Below are 15,512 nucleotides of genomic sequence, written 5' to 3' on the forward strand. Positions count from 1 at the left end.
CCTCTGTGCTGTCAGCAGCTCTCTGAGGGTCTCTTGGCAGGGGACAAGGGCATTGGTGGCCTCTTGGCTGCTCCTCCTGCTGCGGGCACGGATTGAGACCACAGTGGTGGCAGCTGGGGGGGCAGCAGCTCTGAAAGGGCCCCCTTGGATGGCTCTTAGTGCAGTAATGGGCAAGAGGCTGGAGCTGCCTCTCGGAGGGGGAGGAAGGGTAATGGGACGAGTCTGTCTGCATTGATCCAGTGCTGCTGCCCCACCAGGCGGGCAGAGGTCAGGGGAGATATGGGTGTCATTACTGTGCCATAAAAAGAGGAGTGCTAATGCATGTGTCTCCCCCCATATCGATTGCAAGGATGAGGATGGGTCCGTTGTTGCCTGCTCCTGGATGATAAAAATACTATGTCCTATGGGAATGCTGGGAGGAGCTGCCTGCGCAGCCCTTCGTGAGGCTGAGACCTTGTGCTGTGGGTGCTGGGAAGTGGTGCCTTTGTACTGGAGAGGTCCCTGGGCTCCAGGTAGCTTGAATTCCTGTATCCAGGGTGAAGTCAATTCCTCCTTCATCCTTCCTTAGGGCAGGGGCAGAGGGCAGCTGATGCCTCCGGTGCCCTGGGCTCCTACCGGGAGCAAAAGGTGCTTTTTTTGCTCTCTGCTGTTGAAGGAAGCGGTGGGGAGGGGGTGGACGGAGCCCCCGCTGCAGCGCTGGAGGAGGCAGCATTAATGCTCTCATCCTATTAAGGAGGGCTGCAGCAATTACATCTTCATCAGCCAGATAGACTCTGCCGGCTCCCCCCCGTTCTCGGCAAGGCTTTGCGCCAGGGAGCCTCTAAGAGCACTTCAGAGCCTCAGGGGCAGGAAGGGGCCGAGGGGTGCGGGATCGGCCCCAGGGAGGCATCGCTCGCTGCTGCGGGGCCGCGCGGGTCAGGAGGGGGAGCTGCCGGCCCTGCCGCTGCCGCGGGCCGCGCTCGGTGATGGGCAGCGGGGAGGCTGCAGGGCTGCTGCAGCAGCTTCCCCTGGTGCGCGCTGACAGAGGTGAGCGGAGGCCTTGGCCTGGGTTTTGAAGTGTTTTATTTCATGTTTAGTGTTCTCTATACAAAACTCCGCTCTGTTCTTTATTACAGTGGTTCAAAAAACGGGCTGGGGGGTTTGGCCTTCGTTCGTCTCATGCAGTCAGTTTAGAAGTCCCTAGATTCAACACCTTTTCTTCCACAGTCCGTAAATCCTCTTGCTGTATACTGTTAATTTCACAGCCTCAGCTGTACGTTTCCCATTGGAACAAGTGGGTTAACGCAGAGGTGGTGGGTTTTTTTTTTTTGCTTTCAAAACAGAAAAGGCAAATAAATACACAGAATAGTTGAGAACAACAGGGAGGTTTCACAGAGAGGATGGATGGATGGCGAGATATTTACAAATTAAAGAGGAATGAAACAGCCCAAAACTTCCCTTCTGATGTGAGCAGGAGGAACAAACACTGAGAACTCTGGGCTGCAAAGGAAGGACTTTGCTCTGGGTTTGATGGGGGGTTTAGACTGGGTTTGATGACCAAAGCCCGATGCCCACTTGTGAAGGACATGGAGAGACAGGCGCTGCTGGGCATGGGGAGCTACTGATGCATTGGGTTGTTAGGACCAGCGAAGCTTCGTTATTCTCGTTAATAGAACAGGTCTTAGTGCAAGAACTAGAACGTGGTCGTCTATGTTCCACAAGGTTTGCTTATTGCTGAACCGAAACGGGTGCTGCTGGCACACATCAAGCCTGGTACGATGGGGTGCAGGTTGGACCCGCAGCTCTGCTGGCACCTGCGCGCTGAGGAGAGGTGCTGGGACCCGCCAGGACGGCTGGTGGCATGGACGGAGCAGTGCTGCGTGCCAAGGTAAGGCACAGCAAGGGGCTCCAGTGATGGCTGGTGCTGTGCACCCATCCTGCTCCCCCAGCGCCACACACAAGTGACTGTAACACAGGGACTCGGGGTCTGTCACTGAGACAAGGAAGCGCTGGCAGGGGGGTGTTGTCGGGACATCGCCACCGGATGGATGCAGCATCACTGCAGGGAGAATCGGAGCAGCCTCAAGGTCACAGAAGCGTCCTCTTGTGTCCCACACGTGTGCTCCTGTGGTTCACAGCAGCCAAAGGTGCTGTGCTGGGGCGGTGCAGGCTGCGTCCCTGTGCTCGGATGCAGTCGGCAGAGTCTGGATCTTGTCTCCAGAGGAGTTTTTGGCTCGGACCAGTTTAGATAAAGGCTCAAATTTGCAAGCTGGGAGCTGGACCCAGGCTCTGCTCCCCCTGGGCTGATTTCGAGCCTGTCTCTGTTAACTGTTGGTGCCCAATTTAAACCCTTTATGGAGACGTATCTTCTGCAAAATGTGAAGGTGAGGCTATGTGGATCCCAGGGAGGGATGCTCAGCCCTGGCATGGAGACTGAGCCCTTAGGAGGGGTCCAGCCCTTGGAGCTGGTACAGATCCCTTCTGAGCATCTCTGCTCACCGTGGAGGTCACGCTGTAGGCAGCAGTGGAGGTGACCAGCCTGTACCTGCTGGAGAGGGGCAGCTGGGGATGGTGAAGCAAAGCAGCTCTTATGGGGTGACACCAGGGACAGGCAAACACAGCCACTGGCATGGAGCGCACCCAGAGGTGCTCCTCGTGCAGGGTCTCCATCCCTCTCCTAGTGCTCTATGGAGGCTCCCTCAGAAGCGTGGCTGTGATGCCCCTGTGGGGTGAATGCATTTTGGGGGTGGTGTGGGGTCACCCTGCAGTGGTTTTGGTGGTCGGAGCAAGCCAAGTGCTTTGCTCCTGTGATGCAGTAACTGCACGTGCAAACGTCTACTGCATCTTTAACAAAGGGAGTAAAACACGTGAAACTGAGGATGAGTTTTGGACTTGGAATTCCCTTTTGGCTCCAGAGCTGTTGGGGGAAGCTTCAAAGAAACGCTGAACCTTTTACTGCACCTTCTGATCTCCGAGTGATTTTTACACCAGGCAAATGTATGAGGTTACACATAACTTACACTGAGGTTCCCCAGGCCCTCTGCAGGCATCTCCTTCCTTTTCTGGTTACTTATGGTTACAGGACTCTATCACTGGTTTATGAGGCCTCTGGGGGCAAGGGCAGGACTGGCTGGGCTGAGGTCAGCTCCTTCCCTCCCGAGACAACCACTGCAAAGGGGGAAACCCTTCATTTCCAAGAGAGGTTTGCTTAGGAAAGTGGTGGTTAATGACAGGACAGAAACACAGGCTTTAATATAAATGGCACGTAATACAGATACATGACACAGACTGTCCTGCTTCCAGGAATGCCTGACCGGTTCCGTGAGGTTTGGAGGTGTTGCGTGGTAGCCGAGGTCTTGTGGTCCCCGTTAGCGGTCGGTCCACAAGCAGCGAGGCTCTGATGTGCCGGGTGTGATGGAGGTGCCCAGCTCCCGCAGCGGAGGCTTTCCCACAGCAGAGGTTGTTGTTTCTTTCTCTCCTTGTTTCCACTGGTGCTTGGGAAGGGTTTTACACCAGCTCAACCTTGTAAGCACAGCCGTAGGCTTGGGAAGGGGCTGCCCCCACGACCGGGGCTGCGTTAAGTTTGGCCTGGTGTGTTTGCTTAGAAAGGGAGTACAACTGCTGCGTGTCCTGGGAATGGGCTGGAGATGCCTCCTTAAACCAGAGCAGCGGTGAGTGGCGGTGGCAGAAATTGGCTCGTCTCATGAATGGGTTTACACTGATGGTAGCAGCGAGACGCGTGGCTCCTGCTCTGTAAGGTGACACGGATGGAGGACCCTGCAGATGGGTTCCTGTGCGGTGCCCTGGGGTAGCACAAACCCCCTGGATGTAGGATGGGCTCTGCCTGTTAACACCAGCCTAACCCCTCCATGCTCCTATGGTGTAGCTCCTTTGCTGTTGGGTTTGCATCCAGCCCTCTCCTGTTTGCTCTGTGTGGTCCAGCAGTGGTGCTGACTGGGTCTGGGCTCTTCCCTGAAGGGCAGGATAGTTGTGCCATTAGCAGCTTAAAGAATGTGGCAAAGTCCCAACAATCCCTGTTAGTAGTAGTGTTAGCGGTACGACTTCAGAGCAAACCAGCTTGAAAGCTAAAAGAGGAATTGCATTAATCCTATTGCGTGTAATCCATTCTGCCGAACAAAGCCACCCTCCTTGGAAACAGAATGGAAGCGAAATCCATCCGCCCGCCGCTCCGTGCAGGAGTCTGCTCTCTCTCGGCGAAGGTACCTTTGGTTTTCGGAAGCGCAGGCAGTGGGAGAGCACACACGGCACTGGTCACTCAGCACCGCCTGCCACCAGCTGCCCTCCGCAGGGATCCGTGCGCTCTCCGCTGGGAGCTGCCCAGGCATCCATCCTGCTCTGGCGGCCCGGAGCCCAGCGTTAGGGGTGCGTAAGCAGGTGGGGGAAGAGGATCAGTTCCTTGGACCTCTCGGGAAGTCCGAAGCTGTGTAAGGCATGAGGAGGAGCGCTCCCACCCGAGCTGCGCGGTACCGGGTTAACGTAGGTGGCGAGTTCCCTCGATACGTGGGGAGGACAGCGGAGGGGAGGCTGCTCCGGTGCTCGCTCCTGGAAGGGTCTCGGTCAGGGTGGTTGATGGCGGGGGGGAAAGGCCACTGTCAGAGATGAGGAGGGGGGTTTAGTGGAAAACACTGTAGAGCTGGCTCATCCCTGGTGCCTGGGGAAGACGTGGACCGCGGGTCCTGCCTCCCTCCCTGGCTCCCAAAGGATGCACATCCCTGAACTGTGCAAGCTGCTGATGGGGAGCTGCGGGGGATCCTCCACCCAATCCCTTGGGTGCTTCTCATCCTGACCTTTGATTCAATCTGGTTTTCGATACGTGATTTCTGGTCCCCTCGTCCTATGTTAATGCTGGTCCTGCTTCCACTCCCTCTTTGCTACATAAGATACATGGAGTTACCTTTAAAAGAAAGCAGGCATGGTCTGGGGGAAGTTCCCCCCCTGTTCTTACAAAGCAAAGACTAAACCCGAATGGTTTGCCTACAATTACCCAGGCAAGCGATGCTGTTCTCCAGGGCTGGGAGGGTGAGCGGCACCTGAATGTCCTTCCACAGATCCCACAAGCTCTTCTGCAGGCTCTTGTGTCTGAGGATGCTCTGGAGCCCTGTGGGGGTGCTTTGTGAGTGACCTCCCCAGGGGCTTTGCAGTGGGGATGGATGGCAGAGCCTTGGCACCGATGTGAGTTATGGTGCCAAGGGAAGTGGTGGGAGCCTGCCCTTCCCTGCATAGGTGCTGCTGGATCTGCTGGGAAGGAGGTGGTGGTGCTGGCAGCTTGGGAGAGGCTGTGGGCAAGGTGCTGCCGTGAGGATGGACATCTCAGTCACACAGTGCCGTGGTGCCGCTGCCCAAAGATCCTCTGCTTTCCTCCTGCCGTGCATTTCTGCTGCTCACCCCTTTCCCCTCCCCTATCTCACCTCTTGGTTTCCTTCCCCCCTCCCCTGTTATCTGAAACCTTCCTGTAAAGATTAAAAAGAAGAATGGTTAACTCCCTCCCAAAAAGAACCAAAGGGGCCTTGGGGGGGGGGGCCTGGGCAGCCGAGCCCACCCCATGTCCCTCACCAGGCTGGCTCGGGGTACTGGGACCAGCCCTGAAGCTGGGGTGCAGCTCAAGCATCCCGCTCCTCCAGCCCTGTGGCTCAGCCCAGCTTCCAGCTACAGCTACAACCCATCCGTGCCCCGGGAGTCCTTGCTGTTTGCGTGTTTGCTAAGGAGAAGATGGCATCGGCAGCCCCTGGGCTGCCTTTTGCTTGGGGTTTAAACTTGGTTTCCTATTTTTTTTGTGTTTTTTCTTATCATTGTTGGTTGCTTCATTCACACGTTGCTGTTGGAGGCGGCGGCGGCTGTTGTTTAACCCCCATCCACTACAAACACCTCCAGCTCTTTGTGGGTTCAGTGCATTGCGCTATGCCAACGAGTAAATAGCATTGACTGGGGAGGTGGCTTCTGAGCTCTCGTTGCCTTCGGTCTCCTCTTTGTCCTTCTTCACCGTGTACTGGCCGATAAAGGAGCCGTCCTCGTTAAACTGCCCTTCTCCCCCCTCTCCATAGTCCACCAAGCTATCGTCACTCTCCTGCTGCTTTATCGTGCCGTCCAGGGAGGTCTGGCTGTTGGGCAGGGGCTTGTTGTCTTCATCGCTGGGTAGCAGAAGACAGACAGACACCGTTAAGGGTTGAGAACAGGGCTAAGACCCTTCAGACAAGGTCTGGATATTCAAAAGATAGATCCAGTGTGTGCTTACATGGAGCAGAGCCCCCAGATGTGGGATGCTCTGGGGGCAGACAGCGAGTCGTGGTGTGTCTGACCCGTGTATGAAGGCTGGGAGGCATCCTCCACGTAGGAGGAGTGCTGTGGTGGGTGTTTCTGCAAGCCCAGCCTTCATGGGTTTAGTTTATAGCAAGCAGTTGTAGGGTTTTATCCTCCGTTACATACAACACTTAGATCAGTCCAACTGGATGCATGTTCTAAATATCCTTCCCTTGTCATTGCTTATATTCTTTCTTTCTCTTAGCATTTTAGCTGCCTTTGGTAGAACCTGGTTTAGTGAGGTTTGCTTCCAGGTTTCCTTGCATAACCCCCCCACTTGACTGTTTAGATAGCTACATGCAATGGGGAGTGCTCTCAAAGCACTGGCAGGGGGCATGTATAGGATGCCAAGTTCTGTGCAGCTTCCAAAACTCATGGGAATTTACCTTTCCAAGCTTATTTCTGAGCATCTAAAGCTTGTTTGCTCAATTCTTTCTCCTTTTCTCTTTTTCACTCAAAAGATTAAGCCAGGTCACTGTAAAATAAATAGTCTGACCCATGGAAATAATCCCCAACCCTTTAAATAAACCCTTTTACCAAAGAAACAGGGCAAAGCTGTTCCCTCTCTGGAGGGCAAAGGCTGGTATCTCATCAATCCAGATAAGGTTGTGTGGAGGATGAGAGTGGGTTGCTATATATAAAAGGTAATTTTCATATCAGCTCGTCCTTACTTCATCTGTATCTTGGGGCCAGCATGCAAATCGTGTGTTATTCCTCAGGGTCTCACACATGTGCCTTGTATTTGTCCTCCCCCCTCCACCCCTGACTCTCTGCTGGGCTTGGTTTAGTTCTGGACTCCCCAGCATGGCTCTCGACTCTGTTCCCTCATTTCCCTTAAACCCAGTGCAAGTGCAGGGCTTTGATTGCAGCCTTTGGTAGTCAGTGCCCACACAAAGGTGTTTGCTTCCCACAAAGGCACGAGAAGCACTTTGCTTGGGCCAGGGAGCAAACCCCTCTTCAGCTGGGGAAGGCATTAAGTCTCTCTCATGCCATTTAATTAATGGCATCAGCTCAGTACAGTGGGGGAGGAATTTGGTATCCCACAGTACAACATGCAGCTTTCTCCTGTATTTCCTTCTATCAGCTCTTTGTGGATTAAAGCAATATTACAAAACCCAGTATTTGAGGCCTTGTGTTAACTTGGCATCACAATAAAACATAACTTGTTAGCTTGGAAAGCAGCTTCTTTTATGGGGGTGAGGAGGAACAGAATTCAGCCTGCAAGCAGGGCTGCCAGTTAGGAAGCCTAATAAATGCCAAGTAGAGAGTGGCAAAACCCAGCTCCCTTCATTTGCAAACCAAAGCCCAAACCTTGGGAAAGGTTAAAGCTGAATCTAGAGCCAGCTTTTCCCTAAGGGGGGGTTTGCTTGTGCTTTCTTGCACATACCCTTGGTTTTACCTCTCTCCGTTACTGTTTATCCTGTTAGTGCATTAGGAGGGTGAAGCAGATAGGCATCAGCAGCTTGATGCATTATAACCCTGTTAAGATTTCGGGGGGGGGCGGCTGATGTGTGTGTTAGAGAACCAGAGCACCCAGATGAAAACCATGTGGGAAACATTGTCCTGAGCTGCACAAATCATTGAGAAGGAGGGGGGGAGGCTTGAGCCAGGGCTGAGACCAAGAGCGGGCAGGCAGATTGTTCAGGATATAAAGGCTTTTGGCTTGTGTCCCTTGCCACCATCCTCTGGGTGTCTGGCATCAGGGTGAGCGCACCAAGGGCATCATCTCCAGGTCCAGCTCCACCAGGAGGGATGAGCTACTTGAGCATGTGGCTGGGGGTGCCCAGCATATCCCAAGCAAGAGGCGCATCACTGGACATGGGGGTACCCTCCGGTGCCAGCAGGAGTTGGAGGGGTCTTGTTCAATGTGTTAGGTGGAGGCAGGTATGTGGGAATAGGGAGGGGGAGGTAACAGTTTCAGCTCTAAAGAAACAAATAGCTCGAAGGGAGGAATATAAAGAAAAAGCTAAATGTGCCGGACTTCTGGCAGCACGTGGTCCTACCTTTCAAGAGACCTTCATGGTCCATGTGGATAGACCAGGTGAAAAGGAGAAGAAAGAATGGGAATAAAACAGAGAGAAGCAGAAAGAGCCTGATCAGAGAGAGATATGATGAGGTCTGCATTTACAGGGGCAGTGCTACAAACCAAACGTCTGCATTCCTCATGGAGCTGATTGCCTCGTTATACCAAATGGAGCCGGTTTAATTGAGCCTCCGTGGCTTCCCCTGGCAAGCTCCTGCAGAGCAGCAGTGGGTGGTGCAGGTGGGCTCTTCACAAAGGGCTTGTGCTCGAAGTCCATTAGCAAGTGGCTGGGGACCAGGATGTGCAGCGGGACAAGGGCCAAGTGAGGGGGTTGCTCAGTTTCCCCTCCAGTCTTGTGCTGGGTTTCCTTGCTATCGTCATGCACGAGTCTCGTGTTATCTATTGACAACCTCCACCTCCCCTGGCTGCTTCACCAGACCTCTCCTCACATGGGTGGCTCCATGTCCTCCTGTCTCGATGCCTGCTGAGATGGTCCATTCGGGACAAGCTGGCGCTGCCTCCACCATGTAACCTGTGCCATGGGTTATCCTGCATCTGAACTGGAGCCCAGAAGCTAAAACCACTCACTTCCTTTCCCGTTGGCCAGGGTTTCCAACTGACTCCCGCATGAGCAGCTTAAACATTTGGTATAATGAGGCACAGTCACTGGCACAGAACATTGGCCAAGGATAATGGTTTCCTGCTTTGCAAACAAGCTTCTCAGCTTAGCCTCTGCTCAGGAAAACCATTATTCTGTTAGTGGAACAGGAAGATGTGACAGTATCTCTTAATTATAGGCTGCAGAGATTTGAAAGTTGCATGCACAGGGCATTAAGGATGTGAGATATGATGAGAGCGTATCAGACATGCTATGTGGAGGTGGGGAGGGAAACCAATGAAGAATTCATGTCAGCTCAATCCCTGTCCTTGCTTGAAATACTAATTGCTACCCTCCTTGAGCCTAACGTCACAATCAGGTTGAATCTTAATCAGCCAATGGGGTTCCATCTCGGTCCTTCAGGTTCACCTTCCTTTCTGCCTCCCATTACTTCTCCCATGAAACCTGTTGTTCCTGAGAAGGATGGGGCAAAGCTCGAGGGTGGTTGGTTTGGTTGTTCTTGCTTGACTTCTATGGGATGGCGTGACTGGAACTGCAGGAGCATCTTGGAGCTTTCTTGTTGCCCTTCCACTGACCTCTGCCTTCAGCTTGCAGACTTTGGGAATGGGGCTGTCAATGGAAGTCTGAGCTTCGGGCAAGCAGAAGCTGCTGTGTGCTGGGATGGGGGATTTACCCCCTTCCTTCCCACTGCCTGGAAGGCAATGCCCTTGCGTGGTGCCTGGGCAGTAAATGCAGCACTGGGGACTGTCTCAATGCTGGCAGCCATGCCAAGAGCTCGGTTTTATTCTATGCAAGGCAAGTGGTGCCCACGATGCAATTGCCTCGGGAGGGGTGCAGTGGGGAGGTCTGCCCTGCAGCCACCTCAGCGGGCTCTGGAGCAGCAGGTCTCTGGAATCAGTGGGAACGGCCCGGAGCTCGCCTGTGGAGACCTTGTCTGAGGTGCAGGGGATGGGGCTGAGCCCACAGGGCTGGGTGCGAGCACCTCCTGGGTGAGGAGAGCTGCCAGGTTTGCCATGTGGCGTTTGCACCATCCCCACAGGGCACCGAGAGCATCCCTGCCGTGGCTCAGAGCATTAAGGGGACTCGGCTGCCCAGAGAAGCTGTGGCTGCCCCATCCCTGGCAGTGCTCAAGGGCAGGTTGGACACAGGGCTTGGAGCAAGCTGCTCCAGTGGAAGGGGTCCCTGCCAGTGGCAGGGGTTGGATGAGCTTTAAGATCCCTTCCAACACAAACCAGGCTGGGATCCTATGAACCTCTTCTGGCTCCTGCTGGGGTGTGTTTGTCCTCTGCCTCGTGCCAGCAGAAGCCTGGGGAGCTTTGGGCTCACGACATCCTTTGGAGGAAAAACGTTGCTACTGCAATGGAGCTACTGTGCTCCCAACAGCATTGATGTGATCGTTCTGAGGGCTGCAGCTCTTCCACCTCCGTTTATGTGCTGCGTGCAGGCAGATGCATTCCTTTGCTTCCTCTAAAGCCTTCAGTGGAACACGAGTGTCTTGCTATATCCCTCGCTGAATTGTAAATAAGCTCTCCCCATCTTTGCTACCTCCATTTGTAACGCTAGAGGTATCAGTATGACACGGGCTTTGATTAACCCCTGTTTTGAAGGCAGGAGAGAAATTCCTGCTGCCTGAAAGGGCTTTGGATCGTGCAGCTCACATGGAAAGGGGCATTTTTGTTCTCTAAAGGAAAGCAAAGCCCAGTTCAGGGCTCAAAGGGCAAGCTGGGTGTAAGCAGTACACCCCCTCCTATCAGGTGTGGGCAAGCCAATGAGACCTGACACCTTACCTGCTCCTTGGGGCAGCCACCCCCAGCAGCGGGGCTGCGAGTGCTGCATTGCACAGGAGCAGGCCTGGGAGAGCCCTGTTCCTTCCCGATGTATCCCGGGAGTTTTCCTGGAGCAGAAATGGGCACTGCTGCTGCTTTGGGTGAAACCGAAGTGGTTTCAAGCAGACCCTTGCAGGGCTGGGGTTTGCCTGGGGACCTGACAGAAAAGCATTGACTGGGATGCAGGCAGCCCCCTGAATCAGTGCTCTGAATGCTTTTAGGGCTCACCCACTGATCCAAACATAGCTTTTCTCTCAGGGTACTCTCTTATGGTTAGGAGAGAGGCTGAGCTACAGGGTGATGGACCTGGAATATCCCCAGGCTGCTGCAGAGCTGATGTGTTTTGTGTGTGTTAGGAGTGACACTGAGCTGTGCCCCAGGTACCTGCTGCCAGAGCCCCAGCTCCCTGCCTGGACTGGTCCTCCCAGGCTGCGGTAGAGAAAGGAGGAGACCCCTGCAGCATCCTCACAGCCTGGTTCCTCTTCCAGGGTTTTAGGCAAGGAGATGTTGCCTTTGGTAGAGGGCTTGTAGAGGGAAGGAGGCAGGAGGAGGTGAGGGCTGTGATGGCTGGGAGTGGGGCTGATGGGGAGCCGTGGGGACACATGCCAATGGGAGCATACCTGTAGTCGAACGACCCGTCTTCTACATTCTTGTCTTCAGGATTGAGGTGCTCGTCTTTATTGTCTCGTACTGGAAAGAAGCACATCAGCAATGTTCACGTTAAAAAGCTGTGCAGGAGGTAAAAGCTTTATGGGATGTAACAGCAGCTGGTGTTGAGGCTGTGAGAAACCTGAAGGGTGAGGTACAGCTTTTCATTGCCTGGTAAAACCCCAGCACCAGGAAGGGCTTGCAAGGGGTGTTGGTGTGTAGTGGCCCCAGGGCTCAGATAGGGAGTGAGGATGTGAATTCCCTTAAGCCTTATCTTTGCTTTGCAAAACTTTAATGAGATTTTGGCCTGCAAAGGTCCTTTTCTAGATGAGGACAAGAGAATTTGCAGTTAGAGGCCGAGTTGAGCATCGCAGGAGGATCCACCTCTGCAGCACTGAGCCCTCACCAGAGCTGTAACGAACTGCAATGCTTCCCACTAATAAGAGTTCCCATACAGAGAAAGCAAAGCCCTTGTAATCACAAGCATCCATCCCAGAGCAAGCCGATCTGATTAGCCCCCAGAAGCCTGGAGATGTTTAAACCATGAGCACAAAGGATTGCCATGCAAGGCTCTTACCCGGGTATTTCCCACCTCTGCTCCTTTTAATGAAGCAGACGATCAGCAGGATGAGGACCAGGAGAGCGATGGCACACATCAGCCCGATGAACCAGCCCTGCGTGGCGATGTCCACGTGGTTCTTGGTGTAAGCTGGGAGGAAAATGGAAAGGGAAAATAACCAAACCCGTAAGGGCCAGGCCAGCAGCGCAGAGGGGATTGTAAGACACAGTCCACTGGTTTAGACATTGTCTGTAGCACTGCATTGGTGTGTGTCTGCGTGTATTGACCAGGTTATCTGAGGCTGTGGCACAGGGATCTGGCTTTTTTGTTTCCTTTTGTGGCATTGGGTCAACTCAACGTTTTAGCAGGAGCTACAAAGGGTCACAAAGTAAAACCTAGCACAGACCAGAGAGAAAGGGACATTGCAAATAATGGCAAAAGAAGCTGGGTAACAGATCTGATCTTTCATTTGCTGTGTCTGAAAACTGCCCTGGAAGCACCAAGGTCTGAAGGAGATGTGCTGAGCAGATCCATGCCTGGTGTCCAGTGGGGCTGAGGAGCACCCCTGGGTCCAGAGGGCTGGGAACAACTGGGATTCTTGCTTGTGCAGGGATTACAGAGGTGATGGGTAGTGGCTCTGCTGCCACCCCACAGGGGTACTGCTGCTTTTGGGTGCTCTCCAATGAGGGGAAAAGAGGGGATTGGGGAAGCCCACCAAGACTTGGCCAAAGGCCGAGTTGGGACACGGTGGGAACAGCTCATTGAGGACTGACAGCTGGGTCCTGGGTAATGAGAGGTGTTCTGGGCACACTGAGAGGTCTGTTCTCCTCGGGCAAGCTCTATAGCACTGCTCCCAGCACCCTCATGAGGCTGTTGAATGCTAATATGGTTCATACCAAGCAAGGAGGTGCCCTGTGCCCCAGCCACCACTGTGGCTCCTAACGCCCGTGTCCTCCCTCACGTACTCTGACTTCTTGATTGCAGCTCCCATACACGGTCACACAGACAAATCTGTGTCCTATAAATAGCAGCAAGCTGCCATGTTCTGGCTCTCATTGACATGCACTTCTTATTCAGCAAGACAGAGCAGAGGAGAAAATAACCTTCAGCGCAGCGGGGGGGCTAAATTTAACCAGGCTGCAGTGCAAACAGAGATGGGTATTCCTGGCAGGAGCACGGGAGAGCCGAGCTGGATGGGACTGAGTTGGGATTTAGCAGGGTTTTGCCTGAAACGGGCCAGGCTGATGCAGCAAACATCCTCTTTGGTGCCCGTGTGACAAAACCCAGGATGGTGCTTCCAAAGCAAACATTAAAGGGAACCCTCCTTTAACCTGTTCTGAATGAAAGGTTCTTGTAAGAGACAGCAGCTTTGAAACCGGATTGAATTGGTTCAGTTCCTAACCCACACCATCTCGCGGCTCTAAGCATGTACTTATTCCATGCAGACTGAATCCAAGAGAAGAGGTGCTTTCCTTAGGATGAAATCTAAGCAGGTAATTGCAGCCAAACTGTGACAAGGAAAATCAGATGGAAGAGGAGAATGACCAGAAAGTTCTGTTTGCTAAAGAAATGATCTCAGATCCTGAACACTGTGAGCAGCGCCGAGCTCCTGCCTCCCATTGCCTTGGCTCCCTCCTGCTTCCCTTCCCTCTAATGCTGCCACATTTAATATGTACCTTCAGTACAACCTGAGCTACAAGGTCCTCAAAGATGCGCTTGTAACAGAGACAATGAGATTAGAGCAGCAGAGCTGAGAACTGGATTCAATTAGCTGAGTGCTCGGGGAGGGAAGGGGAAGGAAAGCTTTACTGGGAAGCTTTGAAATGGAAAATGATTGTGTTGGTGCTCCTGGTGGGATGGGGTTCCTACAGAAACCCCTGCCAGAGAGGAATAAGGGTTCCTCAGAGAAGTGGGTTTGTGCCACCAGGCAGATTGGGTTTTACAGGGAGGGAGGGTTTTGGGGACCGAGGGGATCCTGCAGTAGGATCGTGGCACTGCCTAGCACCGAGGGAGGGGATAACTGCCATCCTTCCCAGAAAAGCAACACATGACGACAAGCTGATAGTGCCAGCAATCGTGTGCTTGAGTAAACGAGTGACTGTCATTGCAGCGTTGAGAAGGGGAGATTAAATCTGCGGCTGTCAGAGAGGGTGTTTTGATTTGCTTTCGCACAAGGCCAGCGTCAAGGGAAATAGTGGAAAGCAGCTGCGTGATCCAAAGGGGATTGATTGGAAATGCAACTGCAGTGGCCTTATTTATAATGAGCTAGAATCCTGTCGCAGAAGACCCAGTACCTAGCAGTCACTGTGTGTGTGCCAATAGCAAACCTGTCTTCCACCCACAGAGCAGCAGCATTTTTGTCTTCCTTTGTCAAGCAGACCATTAGGTGTGTGAAGTCTCACACGATCCTCTTCCCCGTGTCTGTACACACCAGGGAGTTTTAGTTCTTCTTTAAATACAGATCTCTTTGTGTTAAGCTGTGTTTTTACAAGGGGCTGTAGGGACAGGACAAGGGGGAATGGCTTTAAACTGCCAAGAGGGGAGATTCAGGTTAGATAATAGGAAGAAGTTCTTCCTTGAAGTATTCAAGGCCAGGTTGGACACAGGGGCTTGGAGCAAGCTGCTCTAGTGGAAGGTGTCACTGCCGTGGCGGGGGTTGGAGCTGGAGGAGCTTTAAGGTCCCTTCCAACACCAACCAGGCTGGGATTAAATGGTAGAATTCTATGGTTTTAGTTCTGATGTGTCCTTTCCTGCTGGAAAGAGCCCTGGTTCCTGAGCTCTCGGGCAGAAGCAGTCCTAGGGCAGTGCCCTGCAGCCACAGTGCGGGTGGATTTTCTTACCTGCCCTCAACCTGAAGGACCGTTTGGCAAATCTATTTGCAAAACACAAAACCGAAAGGCACAAACCCCAAACGCTGCTGTTGCTTTGTCAGAAGCATTCCTGATGGGTTATGGTTGTCAGCAGGGACCACACGCTTGTGGCAGCAGGATCCAGCCAGCAGCAAAATGGATCTGCAGCATTTATGCATGCAGGGATGGGGAGAGCTCTGCATCCCACTGTGATAGGGCTCAGGTCACCCATCTGCCTCTATCACAGGGATGAAAGTGGCCCCATCCTTTAGTCTCAATGATAACATCAGTAGGAACCCCTCAATTACAGAAAATAGATACGCCAAGACTGCCAGCATCCATCAGCCAAGGATATTGCTTCCCCCCTCTCTGTCTAATGATTCCCTGCCCTTCCTGTCTGTTGTGCAGGGGCTCTGCCCTCTACCTCCCACATCCCAAAGTGGGTGAAAAGCAGGGGAGAAAAGACAAAAGGCGGGTCCGGGTTGGGAAATACTCATCCAGGAACACACATTGCATGGTATGAATGGGGGCTCTGGAGCCGGTGGCGATTTGAGGCACGGGAGGGTCCAGAAGCAAGAACCCAAATTGGGGATGCAACCCTGGAGCTGTTTTGGAGAGAGACTGAGTTGCAAATCAGCTTTTAGTGTCTGGTTTGGAATGGTCACATCAGACCTCAGGGGCAGGACAGAGC

General features: G+C 53.3%; 1 protein-coding gene across 21 annotated transcripts in view; it reads right to left on the reverse strand.

Annotated features, from left to right (window-relative positions):
• Positions 1 to 3,202: 3,202 nt before the first annotated feature.
• Positions 3,203 to 15,512, reverse strand: part of NFASC (neurofascin) — a 79,634-nt gene continuing 67,324 nt past the window's right edge. For 20 of the 21 annotated variants that reach the window (XM_062605371.1, XM_062605383.1, XM_062605379.1 and 17 more), the window contains 3 exons: positions 11,991 to 12,122; positions 11,386 to 11,455; positions 3,203 to 6,128 (listed from right to left, as the gene is read on the reverse strand). In XM_062605371.1, the coding sequence (XP_062461355.1) occupies positions 5,897 to 6,128; positions 11,386 to 11,455; positions 11,991 to 12,122 (434 nt within the window). In that variant the 3' untranslated portion in view covers positions 3,203 to 5,896. Of the gene's footprint in view, positions 6,129 to 11,385; positions 11,456 to 11,990; positions 12,123 to 15,512 lie in introns of those variants that run through there. The other variant, XR_009962137.1, reaches the window with a different exon arrangement.

Source organism: Pezoporus occidentalis, unplaced genomic scaffold (genome assembly GCF_034315485.1).
Source record: "Pezoporus occidentalis ecotype Australia unplaced genomic scaffold, CSIRO_AGI_Poc_V1 ctg92, whole genome shotgun sequence".
NCBI classification, from domain to species: domain Eukaryota; kingdom Metazoa; phylum Chordata; class Aves; order Psittaciformes; family Psittacidae; genus Pezoporus; species Pezoporus occidentalis.